Source organism: Amphiprion ocellaris, chromosome 23 (genome assembly GCF_022539595.1).
Source record: "Amphiprion ocellaris isolate individual 3 ecotype Okinawa chromosome 23, ASM2253959v1, whole genome shotgun sequence".
Taxonomy (NCBI): Eukaryota; Metazoa; Chordata; class Actinopteri; family Pomacentridae; genus Amphiprion; species Amphiprion ocellaris.
In genome coordinates this window covers 25,842,939-25,870,568 of record NC_072788.1, presented here as the reverse complement: position 1 = coordinate 25,870,568, position 27,630 = coordinate 25,842,939, and the positions used below count along the sequence as shown (strand labels likewise).

General features: G+C 47.0%; 1 protein-coding gene across 7 annotated transcripts; it reads right to left on the bottom strand.

Annotated features, from left to right (window-relative positions):
• Positions 1–466: 466 nt before the first annotated feature.
• Positions 467–27,612, bottom strand: camta2 (calmodulin binding transcription activator 2). 7 transcript variants are annotated; one of them, XM_055007379.1, is made up of 26 exons: positions 26,428–27,612; positions 25,699–25,790; positions 23,445–23,548; positions 22,494–22,561; positions 22,286–22,421; positions 18,988–19,059; positions 18,600–18,747; positions 17,261–17,389; positions 16,998–17,190; positions 14,863–15,826; positions 14,236–14,781; positions 13,479–13,605; positions 12,403–12,537; positions 8,376–8,542; positions 6,611–6,804; positions 6,316–6,394; positions 5,959–6,235; positions 5,534–5,758; positions 5,281–5,456; positions 5,023–5,204; positions 4,746–4,950; positions 4,143–4,214; positions 4,022–4,042; positions 3,064–3,257; positions 1,628–1,702; positions 467–1,553 (listed from the first exon to the last, which is right to left on the bottom strand). In XM_055007379.1, exons 2-26 carry the CDS (start codon positions 25,730–25,732, stop codon positions 1,499–1,501), a joined length of 4,578 nt encoding a protein of 1,525 aa, XP_054863354.1. In that variant the 5' UTR covers positions 25,733–25,790; positions 26,428–27,612; the 3' UTR covers positions 467–1,498. The 7 variants fall into 7 exon arrangements, with proteins under 7 accessions (XP_054863354.1, XP_054863355.1, XP_054863353.1 ...); XM_055007380.1 differs by having other exon boundaries at positions 26,553–27,612; XM_055007378.1 differs by having other exon boundaries at positions 26,870–27,612.
• Between the last annotated feature and the right edge of the window lie 18 nt (positions 27,613–27,630).

The window sequence follows — 27,630 nt, the reverse complement described above, 5'->3', positions numbered from 1 at the left end:
ACCATGCACTGACCCTGGAGGAACCCCTGTAGATAGACTGACAACTTCAGACACTTCTACCCTCCAGGATCCTCTGAAGTATCTCCTGAGTGGTAGGACTTGAATCAGTGGAGTTCTGGTCCTGAAGACATGGACCAGTGGAGGTGGAGAGGAGGATTTGGTGGTTAACAGGTCTGAAGACGGTCCAGCAGAACTCAGTGGTTCTGGTACCAATAGGAGTCCAGTCTGGTGGAGGAACCCTGTTTAGAACCAGACTGGTTCTGGTCTTACAGGTTGTTTTTACAGAGGATTCAGAGACCTGGACTCTATTTTAGACAGGAAGGACAGGAGTAGTTGTGTTGTCGTGGTTTCAGCATGTTGTGTTGTCATGGTTTCAGTGTGTTGTTGTGTTGTCATGGTTTCAGTGTGTCGTGTTGTCATGGTTTTAGTGCATTTCCTGAGCAGGAAGCAGAAACAGGACAGGAAGTAGCAAACAGCTGATTTATTGATGACTCCATGGTAACGTTATTGATCGGTTTAAAGGTTTGAAATATGCATAACGTTGAAATACAAACTCATGCAAAGCGTCACTGCAACAGCTCAACAACAACAACCGATTGTTTCCGGGTAGAAACGAAGCTCATGCTCGGGCCTCGGCGCCACAACGTCACTGTGACATCACCGCGACGTCACCGCGACATCACAGCAACGCTGCTGAGTCTCTGCCTAATAAAGCACACGTTATAAAAACAGCAGGACTGCGAGCAGCATGGCGGGGAACCCAGCAGCAGCAGTGATTGGTGGAGCCAAAGTGCCGTCGCCGCTGCTGAGTCACCCGTCAGGTTCCGGACTCGTTACAGTCCAGACGTGGAGGGACCCGTCTGACCTCACAGCATCACCCCGACATGGCGTCACCCCGGCACCGAACCAGGAGGACTACGCCCAGGTCTGCCTTCTGAGTCCCTACGTTACCCAGCATGCCGAGCTGTTAGAACGTCCTCAGGTGAGCCAGAGGTCAGAGGTGTGTCCTTAAGACTGGACCTCACACACACACACACACACACACACACACACACACACACACACACACACACACACGGTTCATGCTGTAATAAATAAACATCCAGAGCATCTAGAAACACGACTTTAGAATATATAGATTTATATATTATATAGAATGTTCTGTAAGTGATTGTGTTTAAATAGGAGTAGCTTCATTAGCATCGTTAGCATCGTTCAGCTCCTCCGACCCGCTGGGCTCCGTCTGCCCTGAGCTGAGTCTGACAGGAGGGTTCAGACGCCCCTGAAGCTGAGCTGAAACGATCGACTTCAGGGAGTATTCTGAATCACTGCTCCCTAAAGTCGATCACTGCTGCGCTGGTTGATGTCAGACAGGACTGACGGCTCGACCCGCTCTCTTCCTGCTAGACTCTGCTCAGGGAAAATAAAGGAGCTGTGCCTGCCAGGCGGCGCTGAGGGCCAGAGCTCTGAGGAGGACAGGTGGATCCGTGGTGGGCCTTCAGGTGGTCAGGCCTCTCCTCTCCAGCTCCCTGCTCTGCTTCAGCTCCTTGATCCTGCAGGAACACAGCGAAAGTCAGAAACACACCCGGAGGAACAGCTGGAGGAACAGCTGGAGGTTCAGACTTACCTGTGTCTGCAGCGCCGCAGGAACCTCATGATCTTCCTGGCTGCCTGGTCCTGCTTCTTGGTCAGGAAGGAGCCTCTGTTCAGAAACAGCTCAGTTAGAAGGTTTGGTCTGTCCACAGGAACCAGAACCAGGAGGTGTTTCTGCTAACTGCTCTGTTAACTGTTTGCTAACTGGTCTGCTAACTGGTTGCTAACTGCTCTGCTAACTGGTTGGATAACTGATCTGTTAACGGGTCTGCTAACTTGTTTGCTAACTGGTTGCTAACTGGTTGCTAACTGGTCTGCTAACTGCTCTGTTAACTGGTTGCTAGCAGGTCTGCTAACTGGTTGCTAACTGGTCGCTAACTGCTCTGCTAATTGGTCTGCTAACTGATCTGCTAACTGATCTGTTAACTGGTTGCTAACTGGTCTGCTAACCAGTTGCTAATTGGTCTGCTAATTGATCTGCTAACTGGTTGATAACTGATCTGCTAATTGATCTGTTAACTGGTTGCTAACTGGTCTGCTAACCAATTGCTAATTGGTCTGCTAATTGATCTGCTAACTGGTTGCTAACTGGTGGCTAACTGCTCTGGTAACTGCTCAACTAACTGGTTGCTAAATGGTTGCTAACTGGTTGCTAATTGGTCTGCTAAGTGCTCTGTTAACTGGTTGTTAATTGGTCTGCTAACTGGTTGCTAACTGGTCTGCTAACTGATCTGTAAACTGGTCTGCTAACTGGTCTGCTAACGTAGCTAACTGGTCTGTGAACTGATCTGTTAACTGGTCTGCTAACTGGTTGCTAATTGGTCTGCTAACTGATCTGCTAACTGATCTGTTAACTGGTTGCTAACTGGTCTGCTAACTGGTTGCTAATTGGTCTGCTAATTGATCTGCTAACTGGTTGCTAACTGGTGGCTAACTGCTCTGGTAACTGCTCTGCTAACTGGTTGCTAATTGGTCTGCTAAGTGCTCTGTTAACTGGTTGTTAATTGGTCTGCTAACTGGTTGCTAACTGCTCTGCTAACTGGTCTGCTAACTGATCTGTTAAGTGGTCTGCTAACTGGTTGCTAAATGGTCTTCTAACTGATCTGTAAACTGGTCTGCTAACTAGTCTGCTAATGTAGCTAACTGGTCTGTGAACTGGTCTACTAACTGGTTGCTAACTGGTCTGCTAACTGATCTGTTAACTGGTTGCTAACTGGTCTCACTGGTTGCTAAATGGTTGCTAACTGCTCTGCTAGCTGGTCTGCTAACTGATCTGCTAACTGGATGCTAACTGGTTGCTAACCGTTCTGCTAACTGGTCTAAGAACTGAGTGGTGTTGCTATGGTAACTAAAACATCTGCAGCAGACTGGGTGTGTTCTGTCTGGTCAGTAATCAGATTACTGGACCTACTTGATCTTGAGGTTGTGGCTAGCTGTATTTATCGGTAGTAATCAGATTACTGGACCTACTTGATCTTGGGGTTGTGGCTAGCGGCCCCTCTCGGCGCCTGTTTCAGCCGTTCGTACTCCTTGTAGCTGCGGTAGTACTGCTGGATGAGGACCGCTGCCCTCCGGCTCTGCTGGAAACGCTTCTGTTCGTAGTACGACCGGAACTTGGACTGGATCAGGATGGCGGCCTGGGTCATCTTCTTGTAGAGGGCGTACTGAGGAGGACATCATTGGGTCAACAGAGGAAACACTGGACAGGTAAAACTACTTCCTGTTCACAGATAAAACTACCTCCTGTTCATGGGTAAAACTACTTCCTGTTCACAAGTAAAACTACTTCCTGTTCACAAGTAAAACTACTTCCTGTTCACAAGTAAAACTACTTCCTGTTCATGGGTAAAACTACTTCCTGTTCACAGGTCATCAGTGACTCGCTGTCAGAGCCCAGCCTGCATCTCAGAGGGTTACATAGCAATAAACTAGGACTAAACCAAAGAATAAACTAGGACTAAATCAGACAATAAGCTAGGACTAACACAGACAATAAACTAGGACTAAACCAGATAATAAACTAGGACTAAAGCAGAGAATAATCTAGGACTAAACCAGAAAATAAACTGGGACTAAACCAGAGAATAAAGGAGGACTAAACCAAGTAATAAACGAGGACTAAACCAGACAAACTAGGATTAAACCAAGTAATAAACTAGGACTAAACCAAAGAATAAACTAGGACTAAACCAGAGAATAAACTAAGACTAAATCAACAAATACACCGGACAGTAAACTGAATTATTTTGTGTTTTTGTGATGAAATGAGAAGATTTATTGACATTTTATGGACAAATGAATGAAAATATAAAGAAAATATTCACTATGTGCAGTCCTGTTTACACAATATACACACACACTAATACATACACTAATACACACAGAGCAATGGGTGACTACACACTACGTCTACTGTCAGCCGTATTACCTTCAGAGCTATCCATGTTAGCTAGCCAGAGAGAGAGAGATGGTGGAGACACAGCAGGTTAGTTCAGTGTTAGTGAAGCTACACAGCTACACACCAGCAGACACACAACAACAACACACACCTGTTTGTACTTCCTGTAGCACCGCTGGATGACGGCAGCAGCCATGTCCTGCTGCTCCTTTAGCCTCCGACCCTGAACACAACCAGAATTAGCCATCAGCTGAGTCCGGGTGGACAACAGGTAGCACACAACAACACACAACAACACACAACCAGGATTATAGATCAGCCGAGTCCAGGTGGACAACAGGTAACACACAACAACACACAACCAGGATTACCTGAGCTAGTACAGCAAATCTGAGCAAACCTGTCTAGCTAAACTAACATGACTTAGCTGGATCAATCTGAGTCACTGTACTAACCTGAGCTACCTGGGCTAACCTGAGCTAGCTGGGCTAATCTGAGTGAAGCGGGCTAGCTACACTAACCTGAGCTAGCTAGGCTAACCTGAGCTAGCTGGGCTAATCTGAGTAGCTGTACTAAACTGAGTAAGCTGGGCAAACCTGGCCAAACTTGAGCTAACCTGTGCTAACCTTTACTGACTAATCTTAACAGCATATAACAAGCAGTCATGTGACATTTCAACCAATCACAGAGGAGCTCCTTTCTGATCAACATATTGATGAATTCTCTGATTGATTATCTTCTGTCAGGTGTTGACCTTGTATCTCCTGAAGGCGTTCTGGATGATCCTGGCCGCCTCGTACAGCTCCCTCTGCTCGCCGTCCGTCAGTGTCAGCAGGGCGAAGTCTCTCTCCATCTTCCCATTGGCCGAGGCGTTCAGAAACTCCGCCCACGCTGCAGAGGAGGGGGGGCGGAGCCTCTGGAGGGCCAGAGCACTGAGGGGAGAGGGTGGGCACACCCGCCTGGAACACACATTCAGCCCCGAGTTATTACTCAGAATGCACAGGGAGCACTGTTTCCATGGTGACACTGACCTGGGCGGGGAGTGTGTGTGGGCGTCGACCGTCTCCAGGTAGGTGGCCAGCCAGGTGTCCTGGATGGCGGGGTTGTCCCGCCTCTCTCTGAGCGGTGACTCTGCCCCCCTGGGGAAGTCCTCCTGTTTGATTCGCTCTGGAGTAGCCTCGATGATCTGCTCTGCCAGCGTCGCCATGTCGACCTGAGGAGGGTAACCATAGCAACAGGGTCAGTGGTGGGGGGGGCGTGTGGGTCTCAGGTGTTGTACAGACATGTACCTGCAGCACCTCCTCCTCCAGGTATTCCTCCTCCTCGCCTTCGTTCTCGGCGTTCTCGCTGTAGCTCAGCAGCGTCTCCTCCAGTGTCGCCGGCCGGCCGGGGGCGTGGCCAGGGGCGGCGCTCATGTAGTCCATCAGGTACAGGGGGGAGTCTCTGGAGCCGCCGGGGGTCAGACCTGCAGCCGATCAGTCAGGGGGTCAATGACACTCCTGTGGCTTCAGTCAGCCTCAGACCAATGAGCAGCAGAGTTACCTGGGTTACCTGCACTGAAGGTGGCGCTGGGCTCCTCCCCCCACATGGACACAGCAGAGAGGGAGGAGGGGGAGGGATGGGAGATGGGCAGCGAGGAGGACGAGGAGGGAGACGAAGGTGAGGAGGGGGAGGTGTCCATGGGGGCGGGGGCACTGGAGTAGGCGGAGCTTGGTGAGGGGGAGGAGGGGTCGCTGGGGGAGGGGAGGCTGCTGGAGGAGCTCAGACCTGTAGGGGAGAGAGAGGGGACACGTTACAACGAATCAGAGAACTGGGATGGCCTCAGTTAGAACCAATCAGAGAGCTGGAATAGTCTCAACCAATCAGAGAGGTAGAATGACCTCAATCAATCAGGGAGCTGGAGTGGCCTCAGTTACAACCAATCAGAGAGCTGGGATGGCCTCAGGTGAGCAGCAGGTTAGTGTTACCTGTGTCGGGGCTGGTGGACAGAGGAGACGGAGGCAGCTGTGGCTGTGGCGTGTCCGGAGTGTGTGTGTCAGTGGGAGGCGTGTTTGAGTCCCGGGGCGTCACGTGTGTGCGCTGCGTGTGCAGCTCCTCCAGCGCGGCGGCGAGGCGGGTGTGTCCGCGGGAACGAGCGACGGCGAGCGGCAGGCGTCCCAGCGAATCAGGGATCCCCAGGGCCAGACTGTTCCAGCTGTACAGGAGTTCTGCTGCCCTCTGGTGGCCGAGCGCACACGCCCACATCTGCAACACACAAACACCAGGTCACCACGGCAACGCCACACACGGCGCCTCTCAAAGTGTTGGTGTGTGTGTGTGTTCACCAGCGGCGTGCACGAGAAGTGGTCCACGTTCAGAGGGTCAACTTCCTGTTCCAGGTCCAGACTGTCGCTGTTTACACTCCTACAACAAACAACAACAACAACATCAACAACGTCAACAACAACAGCAGGTGTGTATCAGGTGTGTACTTCCTGTGTATCAGGTGTGTATCAGGTGTGTATCAGGGTGTGTATCAGGTGTGCATTAGAGTGTGTATTATGGTGTGTATCAGGTGTGTACCTCCAGTGTATCAGGTGTGTATTAGAGTGTGTATCAGGGTGTGTATCAGGTGTGTACCTCCACTGTATCAGAGTGTGTATCAGGTGTGTGTATCCCTGAGCAGCAGCCAGGTGCAGCAGTGTCATCCCTCGGTGACGGATGGAGTGATGAAGCCTCTCTCCTCCTCCTCCTCCTCCTCCTCCTGTCCATCTTCCTCCCTTCATCATTCGCTCACAAACTCCCACAATCCTCCTCTCGAACCACTGTGAGGACTGAAACACACACAGGTAGCACCGTAAGACACCAGGCAGCTAAAACATCACCTTTGTAGAGTGTAACCTGTGCTAGCTGGGCTAATCTGAGCTAGCGGGGATAACCTGAGCTAGCTCAGCTAATCTGAGCTAGCTGGGCCAATCTGAGCTAGCTGGACTAACCTGAACTAGCTGGGCTAACCTGAACTAACTGGGCTAATCTGAGCTAATTGGGCTAACCTGAGCTACCTGGGCTGATCTAAGCTAACTGGGCTAACCTAAGTCAACTGGAATATCCTGGGTAGCTTGGCTAATCTGAACTAACCTGAGCGACCTGAACTAGCTAAGATGTTCGGGGCTAATTTGAACTAGTTAAGACATTGAGGTAACTGGACTAATCTGAGTTAACAGCAGTCACTCTAACATGTGGACCTGGATAATTGCTGGTCTACAGCTGTGACTGTTTCACGTGGACCTGGGTATTTGCTGGTAGTGATTCTAACACGTGGACCTGGATATTTGCTGGTCCACAGCAGTGACAGCTGCACGTGGACCTGGATATTTGCTGGTCCACAGCAGTGACTCTAACATGTGGACCTGGATATTTGCTGGTCTGCAGCAGTGACTACTACACGTGGACCTGGATATTTGCTGGTCCACAGCAGTGACTCTAACATGTGGACCTGGATATTTGCTGGTCCACAGCAGTGACTCTAACACATGGACCTGGATATTTGCTGGTCCACAGCAGTGACTGCTACACGTGGACCTGGATATTTGCTGGTCCACAGCAGTGACTCTAAAACGTGGACCTGGATATTTCCTGGTCCACAGCAGTGACTCTAACACATGGACCTGGATATTTGCTGGTCCACAGCAGTGACTGCTACACGTGGATATTTTCTAGTCTACAGCAGTGACTCTAACATGTGGACCTGGATATTTGCTGGTAGTGAATCTAACACGTGGACCTGGCTATTTGCTGGTGTAGACAACAGGCTGCAGCAGGGCTCTGGCTGCAGCTGTAATTGTTGTATCTAAGGTCAGGTCTCTCTCTGTCCCACTGAGTCTATTTTAACCCGATGGCTCCATCTGCCAACTTGCCATGACATCAGAGGGGGGAGGTTCAGCACAGGTCAGGGCAGAGCTGCTCTACAGAGTTTACTCTCTGAGTCACCTGTTCTGTTCCACTGACAGCCACCTGGACACACCTGAGCTTCATGTTGTTCTTTAGTCGCTGCTTTCTGCCTCTGTCATACAGACTGAGCATCTGTTAGCAGCTTTACTTCTGTCTTTTCAGCTATTTTGAGTCTGTTTAAGGAGACGTTGTATTCTCTTCACAGTGATATTTTTACAGGTTTTAAGTCTCTTCTGAATAGTTTAATGCATATTTTTCAGACTTCATGTACTGATTGTGAGGTGTTAGCAGCTCCCTGGCCTCAGCTCTGATTGGCTTCTGTTCAGGTCAGACTGTCTGCTATGAACCTGTCTGCTGCTACATGTTCCTCTAAACCCTGCCGTTCTGAACATACAGAGCCATGAAAGGTGAGCAGCACCAAACCACTGCCTGTCTGAAGGATCGGCTGCCTCACCTGTTCGTGGTCCTCAGGTAGAGGCGGAGGGGGGGTGGCCTGCTGGGTGCCGCTCTGCTGCTTGTGCTTCTGCTGCTGCTGCTGGTGGAGGTCCCGGGCCGACATCTCCGCCATCCTGCGCTCCATCTGCTCCAGACGCTCCAGGATGGACATCCTGAACTGATTATCTGCAGCACACAGCACAGAACACTCAGCGACTACAGCTCCCAGCATGCACCTGCTGCATCACCTGCACCAGCCAATCAGAGGCCGGATGTCACCCACACAGCAGCCTGATTGGATGAACACACACACACACAGACACACACAGTGTCTCACATGGAAACTATCTGACTGACTTCAATCGCTCGGCCGCCTGGCACAGTCTCACCGTGTGAAGGAAATAAAAGCAGCGTCCTTAATATAGCCCAACACACCGTGAGCTGCACACACACACACACACACACACACACACACACACACACACACACACACACACACACACACACACACACACACACACACACACACACACACACACACACACACACACACACACACACACACACACACACACACACACACACACCGGGGACTCCCTGCTCCCCCACAGCTGAAAAATTATTCTCATGACACAGTATTTTATCCACTTTATTCCACAGTAATTAGTCATTACAATAAAAAAACCAAACCACAAGATCACAAAAAATTACCACAACATGAAGCAAATGATCCAAAAGAAACACAGAATAATGACAGAGATACAGAATAATGACAGAGACACACAATAATGACAAAGAAAAACACAATAATGACAAAGAAACACACAATAATGACAAAGAAACACACAATAATGACAAAGACAAATGAAACTGAACTAAAACTCTCTGGCTGAACATCAGACTCCCTGAAAACACCTGTCGGTGTCAGAGCAGCTGGAACTCAATCAGCTAACGGTGCTAGGCTAATTAAGTTAAACATCACGAGCTGCTATCACAGAGGCTAAAGCTATGCTAACGGAGCTAAGTTAGCAGGCTGCTACAGAAGATTCATTTCAGGTCATTCTAGACTCCTTTCAAATAATTTAAATCATTCCAGACTCATTTCAAATCATTTTCAAATCATTTTCGACTCATCAAATCATTCTTGACTCATTTCAAAACATTCTAGACTCATTCAGGTCATTCTGGACTCATTTCAGATCATTCTAGACTCATTTTAAATCATTCTAGACTCATTTCAAATTATTCAGATCATTCTAGACTCATTTCAAATCATTCTAGACTCTTTTCAGATCATTCTAGACTCATTTCAAGTCATTCTTGACTCATCAATTCATTCAAATAATTCTAGGCTCATTTCAGGTCATTCTGGACTCATTTCAAATCATTCAAACCATTCTGGACTCATTTTCAATCATTATGTACTCATTTCAGGTCATTCTAGACTCACATCAAATCATTCTAGACTCATTTCAAATCATTCTAGACTCCTTTCAGATCATTCTAGACTCATTTCAAGTCATTCTTGACTCATCAATTCATTCAAATAATTCTGGACTCATTTCAGGTCATTCTGGACTCATATCTAATCATTCTAGACTTTTTTCAAATCATTCTAGACTCATTTCAAATCATTAAAATCATTCTAGACTCGTATAAAATCATTCAAATCATTCTAGACTCATTTCAGATCATTCTGGAGTCATTTCAGGTCAGTCTGGGAAAGAGGTCTGTAATAATTCCAAGTATTAAGTCTGAAGTTATTTTCCACAGTAATTTTTGACAGGTTTCATTTCCTTCTGGACAATCTTCTGTTCAAACACTGAATAACGAAGCTCTTCTGGAACATCACAAACTAAATCTGGAAGCATTAGTACATCTGTTAGCAGAAACCAGAACACATCAGCTGGACTGAATGAACGTTCACTCATCACACGGCGCTGCTGGTTGCAACGGTGGCCAGCAGCTGCGTAACCATGACAACCACCACAAAAACACACACAGGCAGAGCTGGTCCTACCGACACCATCCCGAGGGCCGTCCATCTTCTGCCCCTCTGAGCTCAGGTGAGGGGCATGCTGGGTACGCCGTGATGTCTCTCTCTCACACACACACACACACACACACACACACACACACACACACACACACACACACACACACACACACACACACACAGTCAGGCAGCAGGCTGAGCGAGGATCAGCTGGCGTTAAAGCCTCCGACTACAGCAGCCTGAGCTCAGTCTGGACGTCCCAACATTGCAGCACGGCATGCTGGGAAACCCGAGGCAGGGGGAGGAGGGGCTGATAGAGTGTCTGTGTGACATTCCTGACAGAAACCAGCGACACACACACACACACACACCAACTCATCTGCACCGTCTGGTGGCAGATCTGAGAAACAACAACCAAACCTTCAACCTCAGAGCTCCAGCAGCAGTCTGGTGTTCAGGTTCCACACTTCGGTTGGTTAATATCCATGTTTTTCACACTATTGTTGGTTAAGTTTCAGGTTGTCAAATTTTTTTTCCCCATTAATATCCAGGTTTTTGACACTTTTGTTTGCCAATATTGAAGTTTTTGAGACTTCTGTCCATTCATATCCAGGTTTTTGACATTTTGGTTCATTAATATTCAGGTTTTTGAAACTTTTTTTGGTTACTATCCAGGTTTTTGAGACTTTTGTTGGTTAATTTTCAGGTTGTTGACATTTTTTTCCATTAATAGCCAGGTTTTTGACACTTTTGTTTGCTAATATTGAAGTTTTTGAGACTTTTGTTGGTTCATATTCAGGTTTTTGACACTTTTGTTCATTTTTAATCAAGATTTTTGAGACTTTTCTTCATTAATATCCACAATTTGGTTCCAGTAAACAATTTATTTTGGAGGACTTTAGATGAAACATGTAGGACGAAGGGATGTTGACACACTGAGACCACTTTAAGTTCAGATTAGTTTCTCTAGTTTGAAAGGTTCTTCCTGTTCTGACAGCATCTGACTGATCAAGGAAGTCCTTCTAGTCATTTCAGACGTGGGTTCTCAGGGTCAGAGTTAAATATCAAAGGAAGAGATGAGAGTCAAAAGTCTCACTGAACCTGGAATCTGTAAACACCGTCTCCAAAGAGTGAAGGAAAAGTCTGACAACAAGACAGGAACAGGAAACACCAAGAGAAATAATCACCAAAAAAACACCAGAAGACTCCAAAAAACACCAAAAAATACCAATCACCAAACTGTTGGAGGTGATCAGATGGACTTTTCTCCTAAACTCTTGTTTCTGTTTCATATTTAAGAAGTTCTGTTTCATTAATCTGGGCCAGGACCAGGATTAGAACCAAGACCAGGATGAATATTTAGGAAGTTCTGTCTCATTAACCTGACTCCATATGGACTCAAGATCCTCACAACAGCTGAGGTTCTCACAGCTCCACTGTAGCAAGACTCAAGGACCAGGACCAGGACTAGAACTATGACCAGGACAAACCAAAACCATGATTAGTGCATGACCAGAGTAGACTATACTTGACCAGGGCCAGAACCAAGACCAGGACCAGGACTAACCAAAACCATAATGAGAGCATGACCAGAGTAGACTATACTAGACCAGGACAAGGACCAAGACCTGGATTAGAACATGATTAAGCTATACTAGATTAGACCAGAATTTGAGCAAGACTAGTGTACACTATACTAGACCAGGACCAGGACCAAGACCAAGACCCAAAACCAAAGCCAAAACCAAGCCCAGGACTAGAACATGACTAAACCATACTAGACTAGATCAGACCAGACGACACCAAACCAGACCAGAATTAGAGCATGACTAGTTTAGACTATACCAAACCAGGACCAGGACCTAGACCAGAACAAAAACCAGGACCAGGACCTAGACCAAGACCAGAACAAAAACCAGGACCAGGACCTAGACCAAGACCTGAACTAGAACATGACTAAACCACACTAGACCAGACCAGGCCAACCAGGCACTGAGGACCGAGTGGTTACTGTTATTGATTGGTATTGATTGGATGAGTCGTGTCTCACCGTCCAATGAGAGCCAGTCGAGCTGAGAGCTGGGCAGAGAGCTGGCGTTCCTCGCCCGGTACTCGAACAGAACCGACGAAGACACAGAACCTCCGGACTCTAGGACCTGCAGACACACCAGGCCGGCCTCATGGGCTGAGGGGCGGAGACAGAGTCAGACAGGTGAGAAAGGTCCGTGTTCGTCCTGAGGTAACGACTAACATTATTTTGTTTAGCTAGCACAGAGGCAAACAGTACTTTATCAGGGTTATGTAGCAGCTAACATTAGCTTGTTTAGGCTAACATAGTGACTAATGCTACTTTATTACAGAAAACATAGACCCCAACATTAGCTTGTTTAGGCTAACATAGTGACTAATGTTACTTTATTACAGCTAACATAGACCTTAACATTAGCTTGTTCAGACTAACATGGTGACTAATGTTAGCTAGCACAGAGGCAAACAGTACTTTATCAGGATTATGTAGCAGCTAACATTAGCTTGTTTAGGTTAACATAGTGACTAACGTTACTTTATTACAGCTAACGTAGACCTTAACATTAGCTTGTTTAGGCTAACACAGTGACTAGTGTTATTTTATTACGACTAACATAGACCCTAACATTAGCTTGTTTAGGCTAACATAGCGGCTAATGTTACTTTATTAGGGCTAACGTAGACCCTAACATTAGCTTGTTTAGGCTAGGATAGTGGCCAATGTTACTTTATCACAGCTAACACAGATCCCAACATTAGCTTATTTAGGCTAAAACCAAAGTTAACATTCTATTTCAGATTATTGCAGTCGCTGATGTCACATTTTTAGACTATTGTACTAGCTAACATTAGCTTGTTTAGGCTAACTGAGAATATAACAACCTATTTGACGCTAATGTTGGGGCTGACGTCACATTTTCAGACTAAAGTACTAGCTAACATTAGCTTGTTCAGGCAAACAGAGTAGCTAACATTAGCTTGTTCAGGCTGAGTAGCTAACGGTGTGTGGCTAGGCTATTGTTGTGGCTATCATGTACATTTCTCCAAGAACAACCACATCTGGTTTCCTGGTGTTTGTGGTGCTATGTGGATCGGTACCGGGGCAGTAGCAGCGCAGGACTCCGGGCTGGATGAGCGATGCGGGGACGATGCTCTGGTCGAAAACACAGGAGTAGCGACCCGCCGGCTCGCTCCACGGCCCAGTGATCAGAACCTTCACGCCTCCCTGCAGAGTGACACATAGATGCAGATTGAGGAAAAATACGGTTTTAATGCTAAAAGGAAAAGAAGCAGGTAGAAAACACAATAACCTGATCCATCACTAATAAAACTAATTGACTGATGACGGTAAAGTTAGTATATTTATTTTTAAGGTTTAATGAAATAAACTCAACCTTAAAGCTGAGCAGGTCTGGACCGACCCTCTGCTGCCCCCCTGTGGACCAGCAGCTCAGAATGTTGACTCAGTCTGAACCAGGTTTTAGTCATTTTTCACTCTTTCTGAAGTGTTTCTACCATTTTAGATCAGTTTCAGGATCTTTAGGACACATTTTGTTCCAATGGACAGATTCTACGGCGCATTTATTTTAAACATTCATAAAGATATTTTGGATTCATAAAGTTTAAAAGTTTAAACTGGAGAAGTTTTAAATTGGAATTTTATTTCAGATGAGTTTTCGTCTGTTTTAGATAAATTTCAGCTCATGTTAAAAAGGTTCAAAGTAATTTTGATCAGATTTCTGTCACGCTTTATCCACTTACTACAGGTTTGATTCTTTCTGCCAGATGTGTTGTCAAGTTTAGTTTCTAACTCTGCTGTACAGGTGGAGGTGTGTGCTGGCTGCTGATTGGTTACCTCAGGGTACGACCACTCAGGTGAGAAGTCTGTGATGGAGGCGAGGCGGGAGGAGGAGGAGAAGGGCAGCGGGTGAGGGAAGGGGAGGAAGGAGGAGGAGGGGGAGGGCTGTGGCGGCACCATGTAGCGGACTGGAAACACAGCGGGGGGCAGAGCAGCCACGGGATTGGCCTCCTCGGTGATGAGGTCAGAGATGAGGTCGGGGAACTGGCTGTCGAAGGAGATATCCAGCTCCTCCCCCCCACGCTCGCAGGGCTCTGCCTCCTCCGACAGATGCGTGTCCATGCGGGTGTCCTCGGTGTCGAAGCTCCGCCCACTCTCCTGCTTCACCTGGATAGGGGAAGTGGGCGGGTGCACGGCAAGGGCGGAGCTTAGAGCGACCGTCTGTTGCAGCTGATGGGAGATCTCAGCTGGGGGCGGGGCTTCAGGAGCCTGTTGCAGCGTCTGATTGGCCGGCTGGCTGCCCGAGTCCTGGCAGACAAGGAGCAGGGAGGTGGAGCTGGTCATCTGTTGCCGTGGAGATGAGCTGCAGGAGGCGGGGCTTGTCTGAAGACAGAAACAGAAAGAGGTCATGGGCGGAGGGATACGAGACAGAAAATAGTCCCAGGAACACGCTAGATGACTCACCTGCAGCAGAGCCAGCTTGGTGGGCGGAGCCCTGCCTTCATCATCATCATCATCATCACCTCTCCGCTCCATCACCTCCCCCTCACCCCCAGACTCCCCCCGGCCTCCCTCCGACTCCCCCAGACCTCCAAGCTCCAGGCAGAGGGGGAGGAGGGGCGGAGCCACGGAGGAGGTGGGGGACAGCGAGAGGGAGAGAGGGGGGGGGAGGGAGGAGGAGGGGGGCGAGGAGGAGGGTGCGGAGTCTCTGCGGTCCACCTCCGAGGAGGAGAGGGAGGAGAGGGAGGAGGGAGGGGACACGGATGAGGGAGGAGTGGAGGTGGGGGAGAGAGAGAGGGCGAGGGAGGGGGGAGACAGAGGGGAGAAGGTGCAGAGGGCGGGGGAGGGGCTGGAGGGGGGGCCGCCGTACGTTTGCCCCTGTTTGGGGGAGTTCAGGAAGGAGTCGGGGTCGAAGGCCAGGGGGAGGGAGGGGTGAGGCGGCGAGGGGGAAGAGGGGGGAGACGGAGGGGAGGGGGCTGCAGCAGGGGGAGGGGGGGAGCGGAGGGAGGAGGAGGAGGGAGGGGTGAGGAGCAGGCCTCCGATGACAGGGGAGGGCAGGAGGGTGAGGGAGAGCGTGGCCACGCCCGGCGGCTGGGGGGGAGGGGGGGGGAGGGCCGGGGGGGCGGGGGAGGAGGAGGGAGGGGAGGCGGGAGCAGCTGTGGGGGGAGGGGGGAGGGCGGGGGAGAGCAGCAACTGTCCAGAGCGGGTGAGTGACAGGCTCCTCGTCGGCCCCGCCTCCTCACCGCTGGCCCCACCTCCTCCCCCTCCTCCCCCCGCGATGGTAGCAGCCGTCGTTGCCATGACAATGACAGCGTTCTGGGGCAGCGCCATCGTTGTCAGGTTGCTGCGGCGGTCCCCGTAGAAGCCGTTGCCGTGGTTACTCACGGTGATGGCGGCTCTGTGGGGCTGAGGGGGGGACGAGGCCGAACTGTGGAAAGACAGACAGACAGACAGACAGATGAGAGAGAGATAGATCTCGTCTAGACTAACATGCTAACTAATGCTACCTGTTCAGGCTAACACAGCGACTAATGCTACATGTGTAGGTTAATGTGCTGACTAGCATGTTCAGGCTAACGTAGCGGTTAATGCTATGTGTTTAGGTTAATGTAATGACTAGGATGATCTGGTTCAGGCTAACGTAGCAGCTTATGCTACATGTGTAGGTTAATGTAGTGACTAGCATGATCTGGTTCAGGCTAACGTAGCGGTTAATGCTACATGTACAGGTTAAAGTAGTGACTAGCATGATCTGGTTCGGGCTAACGTAGCGGTTAATGCTACATGTACAGGTTAAAGTAGTGACTAGGATGATCTGGTTCAGGCTAACGTAGCAGCTTATGCTACATGTGTAGGTTAATATAGTGACTAGCATGATCTGGTTCAGGCTAACGTAGCGGTTAATGCTACATGTACAGGTTAAAGTAGTGACTAGCATGATCTGGTTTGGGCTAATGTAGCGGCTAATGCTACATGTATAGGTTAATGTAGTGACTAGCATGTTCAGGCTAACGCAATGACTAATGCTATGTGTGTAGGTTAATGCAGTGACTAGCATGATCTGATTTGGGCTAATGTAGCGGCTAATGCTACACATGTAGGTTAATGTAGTGACTACCATGTTCAGGCTAATGTAGCGGCTAATGCTATGTGTGCAGGTTAATGTAGTGACTAGCATGATCTGGTTTGGGCTAATGTAGCCACTAATGTTGCATGTGTAGATTAATGTAGTGACTGGCATGATCTGGTTTGAGCTAACGTAGCGGCTAATGTTACACCTGTAGGTTAATGTAGTGACTAGCATGTTCAGGCTAACGTACCGGCTAATGCTACATGTGTAGGTTAATGTAGTGACTAGCATGTGCAGGCTAATGTAGCGGCTAATGCTACATGTGTAGGTTAATGTAGTGACTAGCACGTTCAAGCTAATGTAATGGCTAATGCTATGTATGTAGGTTAATGCAGTGACTAGCATGATCTGGTTTGGGCTAACGTAGCGGCTACTGCTACACGTGTAGGTTAATGTAGTGACGAGCATGTTCAGGCTAACGTAGCGGCTAATGCTACCTCAGCTGACCCTTCCAGATAAGTGAGCTTACCTGGAGGACGGGGACGAGGCCGGGCTGCTCTGGGCCTGCAGGTGAGGCAGTTTGGCATCTCCTCCCCCCCTTCCGGCCTCCCCCAGCTCAGACAGCGGTGACTGAGTCGGCCGGCAGGACGGCGGCAGCTTGGGGGAGATGATGCGGTGCTTGGTGCTGTTACAGCGGTGGGGAATGTTCACCCCTGAAGACACTGGAGACACAAGACAGGGCTCAGAGTGATGTCACAGTGAGGTCACAGTGATGTCACAGCGCCGCCTTACCCTGGATGGTGTTACAGAGGCAGGTGTGTGTCCGCGGCTGTGGTTTGGTTCTCTGTCGGTCCAGGATGTGCTGAACCAGCTCCTCAATGCTGAAGTCCCCTGAGCCCACGGAGCACTTCATACTGTGGACTGGATGCAGTACAAGTACACATTAGTACTACACGGCACTTCATACTGTGGACTGGACGCAGTACAAGTACACATTAGTACTACACGGCACTTCATACTGTGGACTGGACGCAGTACAAGTACACATTACTACTACACAGTACTTCATACTGTGGACTGGATGCAGTACAAGTACACATTAGTACTACACAGCATTTCATACAGTGGACTGGATGCAGTACAAGTACACATTAGTACTACATGGCACTTCATACTGTGGACTGGATGCAGTACAAGTACACATTAGTACTACACAGCACTTCATACTGTGGACTGGACTCAATACAAGTACACATTAGTACTACATATACACGCTGTAGTGTACTTTTAGTGCATCGGTCAGTATGTAGTACTACTGTACAAGTAGAGGTGTATTGCAGCACAGTGAGTACTACAATACAGTGAGTACTACAGTACAGTGAGTACTACAGTGCAGTGAGTACTACAGTGACGTGAGTACTACAGTGCAGTGAGTACTACAGTACAGTCAGTACTACAGAACAGTGAGTACTACAGTGCAGTGAGTACTACAGTGAGTACTACAGTACAGTGAGTACTACAGTGCAGTACTACAGTACAGTGAGTACTACAGTGAGTACTACAGTACAGGGAGTACTACAGTACAGTGAGTACTACAGTACAGGGAGTACTACAGTACAGTGAGTACTACAGTGAGTACTACAGTACAGTGAGTACTACAGTACAGTCAGTACTACAGTGCAGTGAGTACTACAGTGAGTACTACAGTACAGTGAGTACTACAGTACAGTGAGTATTACAGTGAGTACTACAGTGCAGTGAGTACTACAGTACAGTGAGTACTACAGTGAAGTGAGTATTACAGTGCAGTGAGTACTACAGTACAGTGAGTACTACAGTGCAGTGAGTACTACAGTGCAGTGAGTATTACAGTGCAGTGAGTACTACAGTGCAGTGAGTACTACAGTACAGTGAGTATTACAGTACAGTGAGTACTACAGTACAGTGAGTACTACAGTGAAGTGAGTACTACAGTGCAGTGAGTACTACAGTGCAGTGAGTACTACAGTACAGTGAGTACTACAGTGAAGTGAGTACTACAGTGCAGTGAGCACTACAATGCAGTGAGTACTACAGTGCAGTGAGTACTACAGTGCAGTGAGTACTACAGTGAGTACTACAGTATTCCTACACATGGGTTTCAGCTGGCTCAGCAGGTCGTCTCGGCTCCACCTCACGCTGTCATGGCGGTCGGACACGGCACACAGCAGCGGACTGCATTTCCCAGAATCCTCCAGGGATGGCACATTCAGGTAGTGGACAAGCACGATGTCGGGGTTCTGGGACAGAGACACGCACCTGTCAGCTGCTTCTGGTTCTGTTGTTGTGTTGTTATTGTGTTGTTGATGTGTTGTTGTGGTGTTATTGTTGTAGTGTTGTATTATTGTGTTGCTATTATTGTGTTGTTGTTGTAGTGTTGTTTTTGTATTGTTTTATTGTGTTGACCTGCAGTAGCCAGTAGCATCGCATGTGGAATATTGTGTTGTTGTTGTATTGTTGTATTGTGCTGTTGTGTTGACCTGCAGCAGCCAGTAGCATCGCCTGTGGAATGTTGGCACGATGGAGGAATGGACGTAGCAGCCGTAGAGGCACTGAAACACAGAGGAGGGAGGTCAGTATTGATCAGCTGCCAGGAGCTGATCAGGAGGTACTGATCAGTCAAACACTGAAGCCATGTGTCCACTAGATGTGATTTTCCTGCATGTAAACGCGCTGTATATGAAAATCACACGGATGGTGGGCAGTCACTAGTGGGCCGCTACGTGGTCACGTGACCAGCCTTCAGCTTGACGATCCGGCAGGTATGTCGGATAAACACAGCGGCTCACAGCTGGAAACACACCACATGCTGCATGCTGGTCCGGTTGTGGTGTGTTTCCAGCTGTGATCCGGTGTGTTTACCCGGAGAGGACTGCAGCTCATTTGCATAAAGTAGACTGGACTTCTACTTTATGCAAATTAGATGCAGTGTGTGGCGATTCCACGCATCGTGAAACTGTCCTCAAACATCTAAACTAGCTGTCGGTGAAATAAAACCAGGACAGATTCAGCTGCTGCAGATTATTTCTGCCTTAAATGCTTTCAGAAATACTTTTCCTTGAAGTGTTTTTGAAATAAAAGGCAAAGTTTGTGGCCGAGCCGCTGTGTTTATCCGACTCATCTAATGGACCGTCCAGCTGAAAGCTCAGTCATGTGACCATGTTGTAATCCGCTAGGGACCGCCCGCTGTCCGTGCGATTTTCAGATGCGGCGCGTTTACATGCAGGAAAATCGCATCTAGTGAACATGCACCCGCAGTCAGCTGGTCTTTTTCACCAGCCAATCAGACTCTAGCAACACCGAGACAAACGAGAAGCACAGCAAACATTTCTGGCATTTTTCATGAAAACAATCAGTCTGTGCAGCCTGACAATCTGAACCCAGGGCAAAGAGGTACTAAACAGTCCCAACGATAAAGCTAGTGTCCTGACAGTCTGAACTCAGGGCTGCTGGTCCAGGTAACATCTCCTCAGGCTGGGAAGAACCTCTCTGTTGGCCCACAGCTATTCTTCCTCTAAGCCAGGCATGTCCAAAGTCCGGCTCGTGGGCCAAAAGCGGCCCGTGTTCAAATTTCCAGCGGCTGCAGCCTCTGTCATACAATCAATGATATGCGGCCGCCAGCACCGTTGACTGTCAGTGTAAAATACAGAGTACAAAAAGCTATTTTATATTTCACCAGGAGATGGTAGTAGACCTGTGGCCCTCACCAGGGTCACAGAGTATAGTGTGATCCTTTCCAGAGCATAGTGTGATCCTCTCCAGAGCATAGTGTGATCCTTTCCAGAGCATAGTGTGATCCTCTCCAGAGCATAGTGTGATCCTTTCCAGAGCATAGTCTGATCCTCTCCAGAGCATAGTGTGATCCTCTCCAGAGTATAGTGTGATCCTTTCCAGAGCATAGTCTGATCCTCTCCAGAGCATAGTGTGATCCTTTCCAGAGCATAGTGTGATCCTCTCCAGAGCATAGTGTGATCCTTTCCAGCCCGTTTCAAAAACAGCGACTGTAACTAAAAAAAGGAAAGTTGACAGCGAGGGCCGCCGCTTTCAAAACAAGTGGAAATTGGAGAATTTTTTTCACCGAAATGTGAAACAACGGTGTGTGCCTAATTTGCCAGGAGACTGTGGCTGTTTTCAAGGAGTTCAATATCAAGAGGCACGACCAGACGAAACATGTAAACTACGACAAGCTAACCGGGAACGAATGTGGTGAAAAACTGAAGCAACTGGAAGCTGTTATATTGTCACAGCAGCGCTTTTTCACAAGAGCCTGTGAATCAAATAAAATGCCACAAAGGCAAGTTATGAGCACTGCAAACCCTTCACTGAGGGTGAATTCTTTAAAGACTGCCTGATGAAAGCTGTACAGAAACTTTGTCCTGAGAAGAAGCAAGAGTTTGCTGATGTTTTCCTGGTTCCTAACCCTGTGGTACGGAGAACTGAAGATGTTTCATCTGACATTAAGAGATAATTAGAGGAAAAAGGAGCAGAGTTTGACTTTTCAGTCGGGGGTCTGCACTGCAGCACTTCTCTCTTAGGGAGGAAATCAGACAATTCTTGGAAAAAAACAAACAGCCAATGCCAGAACTATTGGCTGATTTGGGATTTTTAGTTGACATAACCAGACATGTGAAGGCGCTGAACACGAGCATCCAGGGTCCAGATGCAGCGGTGAGCCAGCTGTTTTCTCACATCCAAGCCTTTGGGTCCAAACTGCAGCTTTTCCAGAGGCACCTGTCACAAACACACTCTAATACCACATTTAATACCACACATTTCCCATCGCTGCTGGGAATAACGACCAGTTTTCCTCAGAACAACATCAGCACAAACGAGGAGGTCTGCAGCAGACATCTCTACTCTGGCTGAGGAGTTTCAACAGCGCCTTCAGGATCTTGCTGCTACTGAAAAGGAGATCAGACTTTTCTCCACTCCTTCCTCAGTGGACCCTGATGAAGCTCCAGACCACCTGCAGATGGAGCTCACTGAGCTGCAGTGGACTCCAGCAGCTCCTTCTGGTCCACATCCTGGAGTCCAGGTCTCAGCATCACCCTCCACATTAGTGCAGGTAACTTATCAGTCTTCTGTTTTTTGGGTGTGATGATCAAAACCACAGTTCTGAATATGCACTGATTCGTTTCAATTCGTGTTTAATTTGTTCTTTTGTTTTTCATCTGACAATCCAACCTGGTCTTGTAATCTGACAAATTAAATATTTAAATCTAATTCAGTCAGGCAGCCCGTTTTTCTATTTCGTATTTTTGATCTAAAATTGAAATAATGAGAAACCCTGCCTGTCTCCTTTTTGATAACGAGTAACACAAGGATTCATACGGCCCTCAGTGTTTTGTACTTCTGAATAATTGAACTGTTAGTGTTATTTTCCTGTTCATAGTGAGCATTTAATAGCGAACAATATGGAATGTTTTAAATGTGTCTCAAAATGTTGAAACTGCAACATCGAAATGTTTCAAAAAGTTGTTTTCTTTTTCCCAGACAGACCTTTTCTTCATTTTCTGTGGTCTTTAAATATGAAAGGCAGAGTGATTTTGGTAAAATTTTAGATTTATGTTCTGTTAAGACATGGAGAGTATGCCACTTGCAGTTTAAAAAAAATAATGGAGTAGTTGATTTGCATTTAATGTTAAAGGGTTTAAAGAATATCAGGCTGAATGGTCGGCCCTCATGCATTTTCACATCAACTAATATGGCCCTCTTTAAAAAAGTCTGGACGCCGCTGCTCTAAGCCCTAAACCTTGTCTTGCTGCTGTCCAGACTCACCTCCATGCCCTGGACCTTCAGCTTCATGTGGTCCTCTCTGGTGGTCTTCCCATCCTTCCTCTTCTTCCAGCAGTAGCCGTCCTTGCGGTACTTGACCTTCTTGCGGTTGTAGAGGATGATGCTGCCGTTCTTCGGCCTGAAACACAAACACAGCGTCAGAGCCGGCCTGCCGCCCTCAGCTCCGTCTGACAGGCAACACGGCAGGTACCTGGTCTTCAGGCTGCAGGAGAGCCACTCCTCATGTCTGTCCAAGGATATCAGGTAGGAGGCGATCTCCTGCAGACACACAACACACCACACACACAACACACAACGTCTGAGGGCCGACAACAGCACAGGATCCAGAGATAAAGAGATTTATAGAAGTTTAGTCTGTGTGGTTGTTTTGTGTCTCTGTGTGGTTGTTTCGTGTCGCTTTGTGGTCGTTTCGTGTTTCTTTGTGGTCGTTTCGTGTCTCTTTGTGGTCGTTTCGTGTCTCTTTGTGGTTGTTTCGTGTCTCTTTTTGGTTGTTTCGTGTCTCTTTGTGGTCGTTTTGTGTCTCTTTGTGGTCGTTTTGTGTCTCTTTGTGGTTGTTTTGTGTCTCTGTGTGGTTGTTTCGGTGTCTCTTTGTGGTTGTTTTATGTCTCTGTGTGGTTGTTTTGTGTCTCTTTGTGGTCGTTTCGTGTCTCTTTGTGGTCGTTTCGTGTCTCTGTGTGGTCGTTTTGTGTCTCTTTGTATTTGTTTCGTGTCTCTTTGTGGTTGTTTTGTGTCTCTGTGTGGTTGTTTCGGTGTCTCTTTGTGGTTGTTTTATGTCTCTGTGTGGTTGTTTTGTGTCTCTTTGTGGTCGTTTCGTGTCTCTTTGTGGTCGTTTCATGTCTCTGTGTGGTCGTTTTGTGTCTCTTTGTATTTGTTTCGTGTCTCTTTGTGGTTGTTTTGTGTCTCTGTGTGGTTGTTTCGGTGTCTCTTTGTGGTTGTTTTGTGTCTCTTTGTGGTCGTTTCGTGTCTCTTTGTGGTCGTTTCATGTCTCTGTGTGGTCGTTTTGTGTCTCTTTGTATTTGTTTCGTGCTTCTTTGTGGTAGTCCTCTTCAGTGTTGTCCTGTTGTGGTGATGAAATCTGTCCTCAGTGTGTTACCATGGTGAGAGGACAGACACACAACGTCTCAGCAGAAGTGACTCTGACCTCGTTGGTGTTCCAGCGCAGCCTCTCACTGGGAAGACTGGAAGAACTGGGAAGACACTCGAGCAGCTTGTTGGGAACAAACACCTTCCTCTGTCCTCTGTTCTCTGCACAACCACAAACACAAACATTAAGACACACAACAACCACAAACATTAAGACACACAACCACAAACATTAAGACACACAACAACCACGAACACAAACATTAAGACACACAACAACCACGAACACAAACATTAAGACACACAACAACCACAAACACAAACATTAAGACACACAACAACCACAAACACAAACATTAAGACACACAAAAAACCACAAACATGAACATAAAGACACACAACAACCACGAACACGAACATTAAGACACACAACAACCACAAACACAAACATAAAGACACACAACCACAAACATTAAGACACACAACAACCACGAACACAAACATTAAGACACACAAAAAACCACAAACACGAACATAAAGACACACAACAACCACGAACATGAACATTAAGACACACAACAAACACAAACATAAAGACACACAACCACAAACACAAATATTTAGACACACAACAACCACAAACATTAAGACACAACAACCACAAACACGAACATTAAGACACACAACAACCACAAACACAAATATTTAGACACACAACAACCACAAACATTAAGACACACAACAACCACAAACACAAACATAAAGACACAACCACAAACACAAATATTTAGACACACAACAACCACAAACATTAAGACACACAACAACCACAAACACAAATATTAAGACACACAACAACCACAAACACAAATATTAAGACACACAACAACCACAAACACAAACATTTAGACACACAACAACCACAAACATTAAGACACACAACAACCACAAACACGAACATTAAGACACACAACAACCACAAACACGAACATTAAGACACACAATAACCACAAACATAAAGACACACAACAACCACAACCACAAATATTTAGACACACAACCACAAACATTAAGACACACAACAACCACAAACACGAACATTAAGACACACAACAACCACAAACACAAATATCAAGACAAACAACCACAATTACAAACATTAAGACACACAACAACCACAAACATTTAGACACAAAACAACCACAACCATAAATATTAAGACACACAACAACCACAAACACAAACATTTAGACACAAAACAACCACAACCATAAATATTAAGACACACAACAACCACAAACACAAATATTAAGACATACAACAACCACAAACACAAATATTTAGACACACAACAACCACAAATATTAAGACACACACCAACCACAAACACGAACATTAAGACACACAACAACCACAAACACGAACATTAAGACACACAATAACCACAAACATTAAGACACACAATAACCACAAACATAAAGACACAACAACCACGAACACGAACATTAAGACACACAACAACCACAAACATTAAGACACACAACAACCACAACCACAAATATTTAGACACACAACCACAAACATTAAGACACACAACAACCACAAACACGAACATTAAGACACACAACAACCACAAACACAAATATCAAGACAAACAACCACAAACACAAATATCAAGACAAACAACCACAATTACAAACATTAAAACACACAACAACCACAAATACAAATATTAAGACACACAACAATCACGAATACAAATATTCAGACACACAACAACCACAAATATTTAGACACAAAACAACCACAAACACGGACATTAAGACACACAACAACCACAAACACAAACATTTAGACACACAACAACCACAACCACAAATATTAAGACACACAACAATCACAAATATTAAGACACACCAACCACAAACACGAACATTAAGACACACAACAACCACAAACACAAACATAAAGACACACAACAACCACAAACACAAACATTAAGACAAACAACCACAAATACAAACATTAAGCCACACAACAACCACAAATATTAAGAAACACAACAACCATAAACACGAACATTAAGAGACACAACAACCACAAATACAAATATTAAGACACACAAAATGACCATAGCAACACAAAAACACACACAACAATCACAGAGACTCACAATGTGACTGATTATTGATCCTCTGATCGATCGGTTCTCTGATCATTCCAAACCACTAAAGCCCCCTGTGAGATCACCATCACCGTGGCAACATGGATGTGTAGGTGAGGGTGATGTCACACAGGTGGATGGGACTGACCTGTCTCCGTGGAAACCATCTCCTTGTTGCTCATGGCGACGGGTCCATGCAGGATGAGTCTCACAGAACACACAACCGCCTGCACTGCCCCGCTGCAAGCACACACACAATACACACAGACACACAATATACACACACACACAATATACACACACACAGAGACAGAGAGAGACACACAGCACACACTCAGTTCAATAGTTGGATCAATAGGAAACAGCACATAAACACACCTGAAATCCAAGCTGCTCACTGCCCCGCTGCGTGCGCACACACACAAACACACACACACACACACACACACACACACACACACACACACACACACACACACACACACACACACACACACTCCTTCAGTAGCTCCCTGTTGCCTAGCAACAGCTGAATTTGCAGCCACATTACTTGGTGAGTGTGTGTTGAGTTACATAACACACAGCTACACACCAGACACACACACACATTATTGATTATCAGCTGCTGATTGATCAGTGAGTGGATCAAACTCCCTGATGGTAGAAATAAAAACACACCACATCTCTGTCTGTTTGGAGGCGATCAATTAGTCTGATCGATCATCAATACTGTTAACAGGTGGTCCAGACACACACCATCCATCTGTAGACACACTCAGACTCACAACACGATCACACACACTAACACACACATTAACACACTCAGTGATCAGAAACATCACTGATCGATTGTCATTATTGATCAGATCAGCTGCACCTCTGTTCTGTCTGGATTCTGCTGTTGGATATTGATTTCTAAAAGCTGCAGGTCTTCAGTGAACAGGTGATCCACAGAACACACACACACGTTCCCCGAAGGCCGTGCTCCGACCGCGGACTCGCCTGGCTGCTGCCGCCGCCTCCCGCAGCTCCTCCCGCGGCCGCAGCGGCTCACAGGTCCCGGCGCTAAAGCTCCGGTTAGCACTGCTGTGAGCCTGGCATCGTTAACTGTGACGGTAGACGGAGTGACAGCGGGTTTTCACGCAGATTTAACTCTACTCCCGGCCCTCCACATCCAGCTAAACGGTCCATTAATCCACTAACTCAGAAACATCGCTGCTGTCTGTCCGGAGCTTTAGCCGCTCTTCTAGCCGGCTAGCTCCGCTCCACACAACCAGCGGCGATTAAACAGCTCCCAGAGCCGAGCTGCGGGGCTTTACCTCCGGGTTCCAGCGTGCTGCGCTGGGCCGGTCGGCGGCCGCTGGCCTCCGGATGCTGGGGTGAAACACAGAGGGTGAACGGAGAGCAGCCTGCGGGGAGAGAGACGTGTTTTCAGGCTAAACTCTGAGTTAAAACTCCGTTACCTTCCGCCTTCAGCACGGCCGCCATCTTCTCTCCTCTGACGTCACTGCGTAGCAACGGGGGGAGGAGGGCATCGATCGATCGATAATCAATTCACCGCATCCATAAGAAACAAACACAAAACTAACAAACACTAAGCTAACACACACACACAAAACTAACCCACACAAAACTAACAAACACAAAACAAACACGCAGAACTAACACACAAAACACAAAATAATCGCACAAGCTAACACACAAAATTAACACACAAAACTAACAAACACACAAAGAAACACACAAAAGTAACACACAAAATTAACACAAACACACAAAACTAAGACAACACTAACAACACAGCTTATGTTGATTTTATGGTGATTTCGTGTTGATTTTATGTTGGTTTTGTGATTATTTTGTGGTGATCTTGTGTTGGTTTTGTCGTTGTTTTGTGTTAATTTTATGGTGGTTTTATGGTCGTTTTGTGGTGATTTTACAGTGGCTTTGTGTTAATTTTATGTTGGTTTTATGGTAATTTTGTGGTTGTTTTGCGTTAATTTTATTGTTGTTTTGTGATAATTATATGGTTGTTTTGCGCTGACTTTGTTCCACGCTGTGTCAGCTGTTTGTTATGATG

Excerpts from the sequence above, each read along its gene's own strand:
- camta2 (XM_055007379.1), bottom strand. The coding sequence starts at position 25,732 with ATGAGCAACAAGGAGATGGTTTCCACGGAGACAG. Across the intron at positions 13,606-14,235 it reads CTGAGTGGTCGTACCCTGAG|GGAGGCGTGAAGGTTCTGAT; the intron begins GTAACCAATCAG and ends GTCACTCTGCAG. Across the intron at positions 4,951-5,022 it reads CACACACACTCCCCGCCCAG|GCGGGTGTGCCCACCCTCTC; the intron begins GTCAGTGTCACC and ends TGTGTGTTCCAG.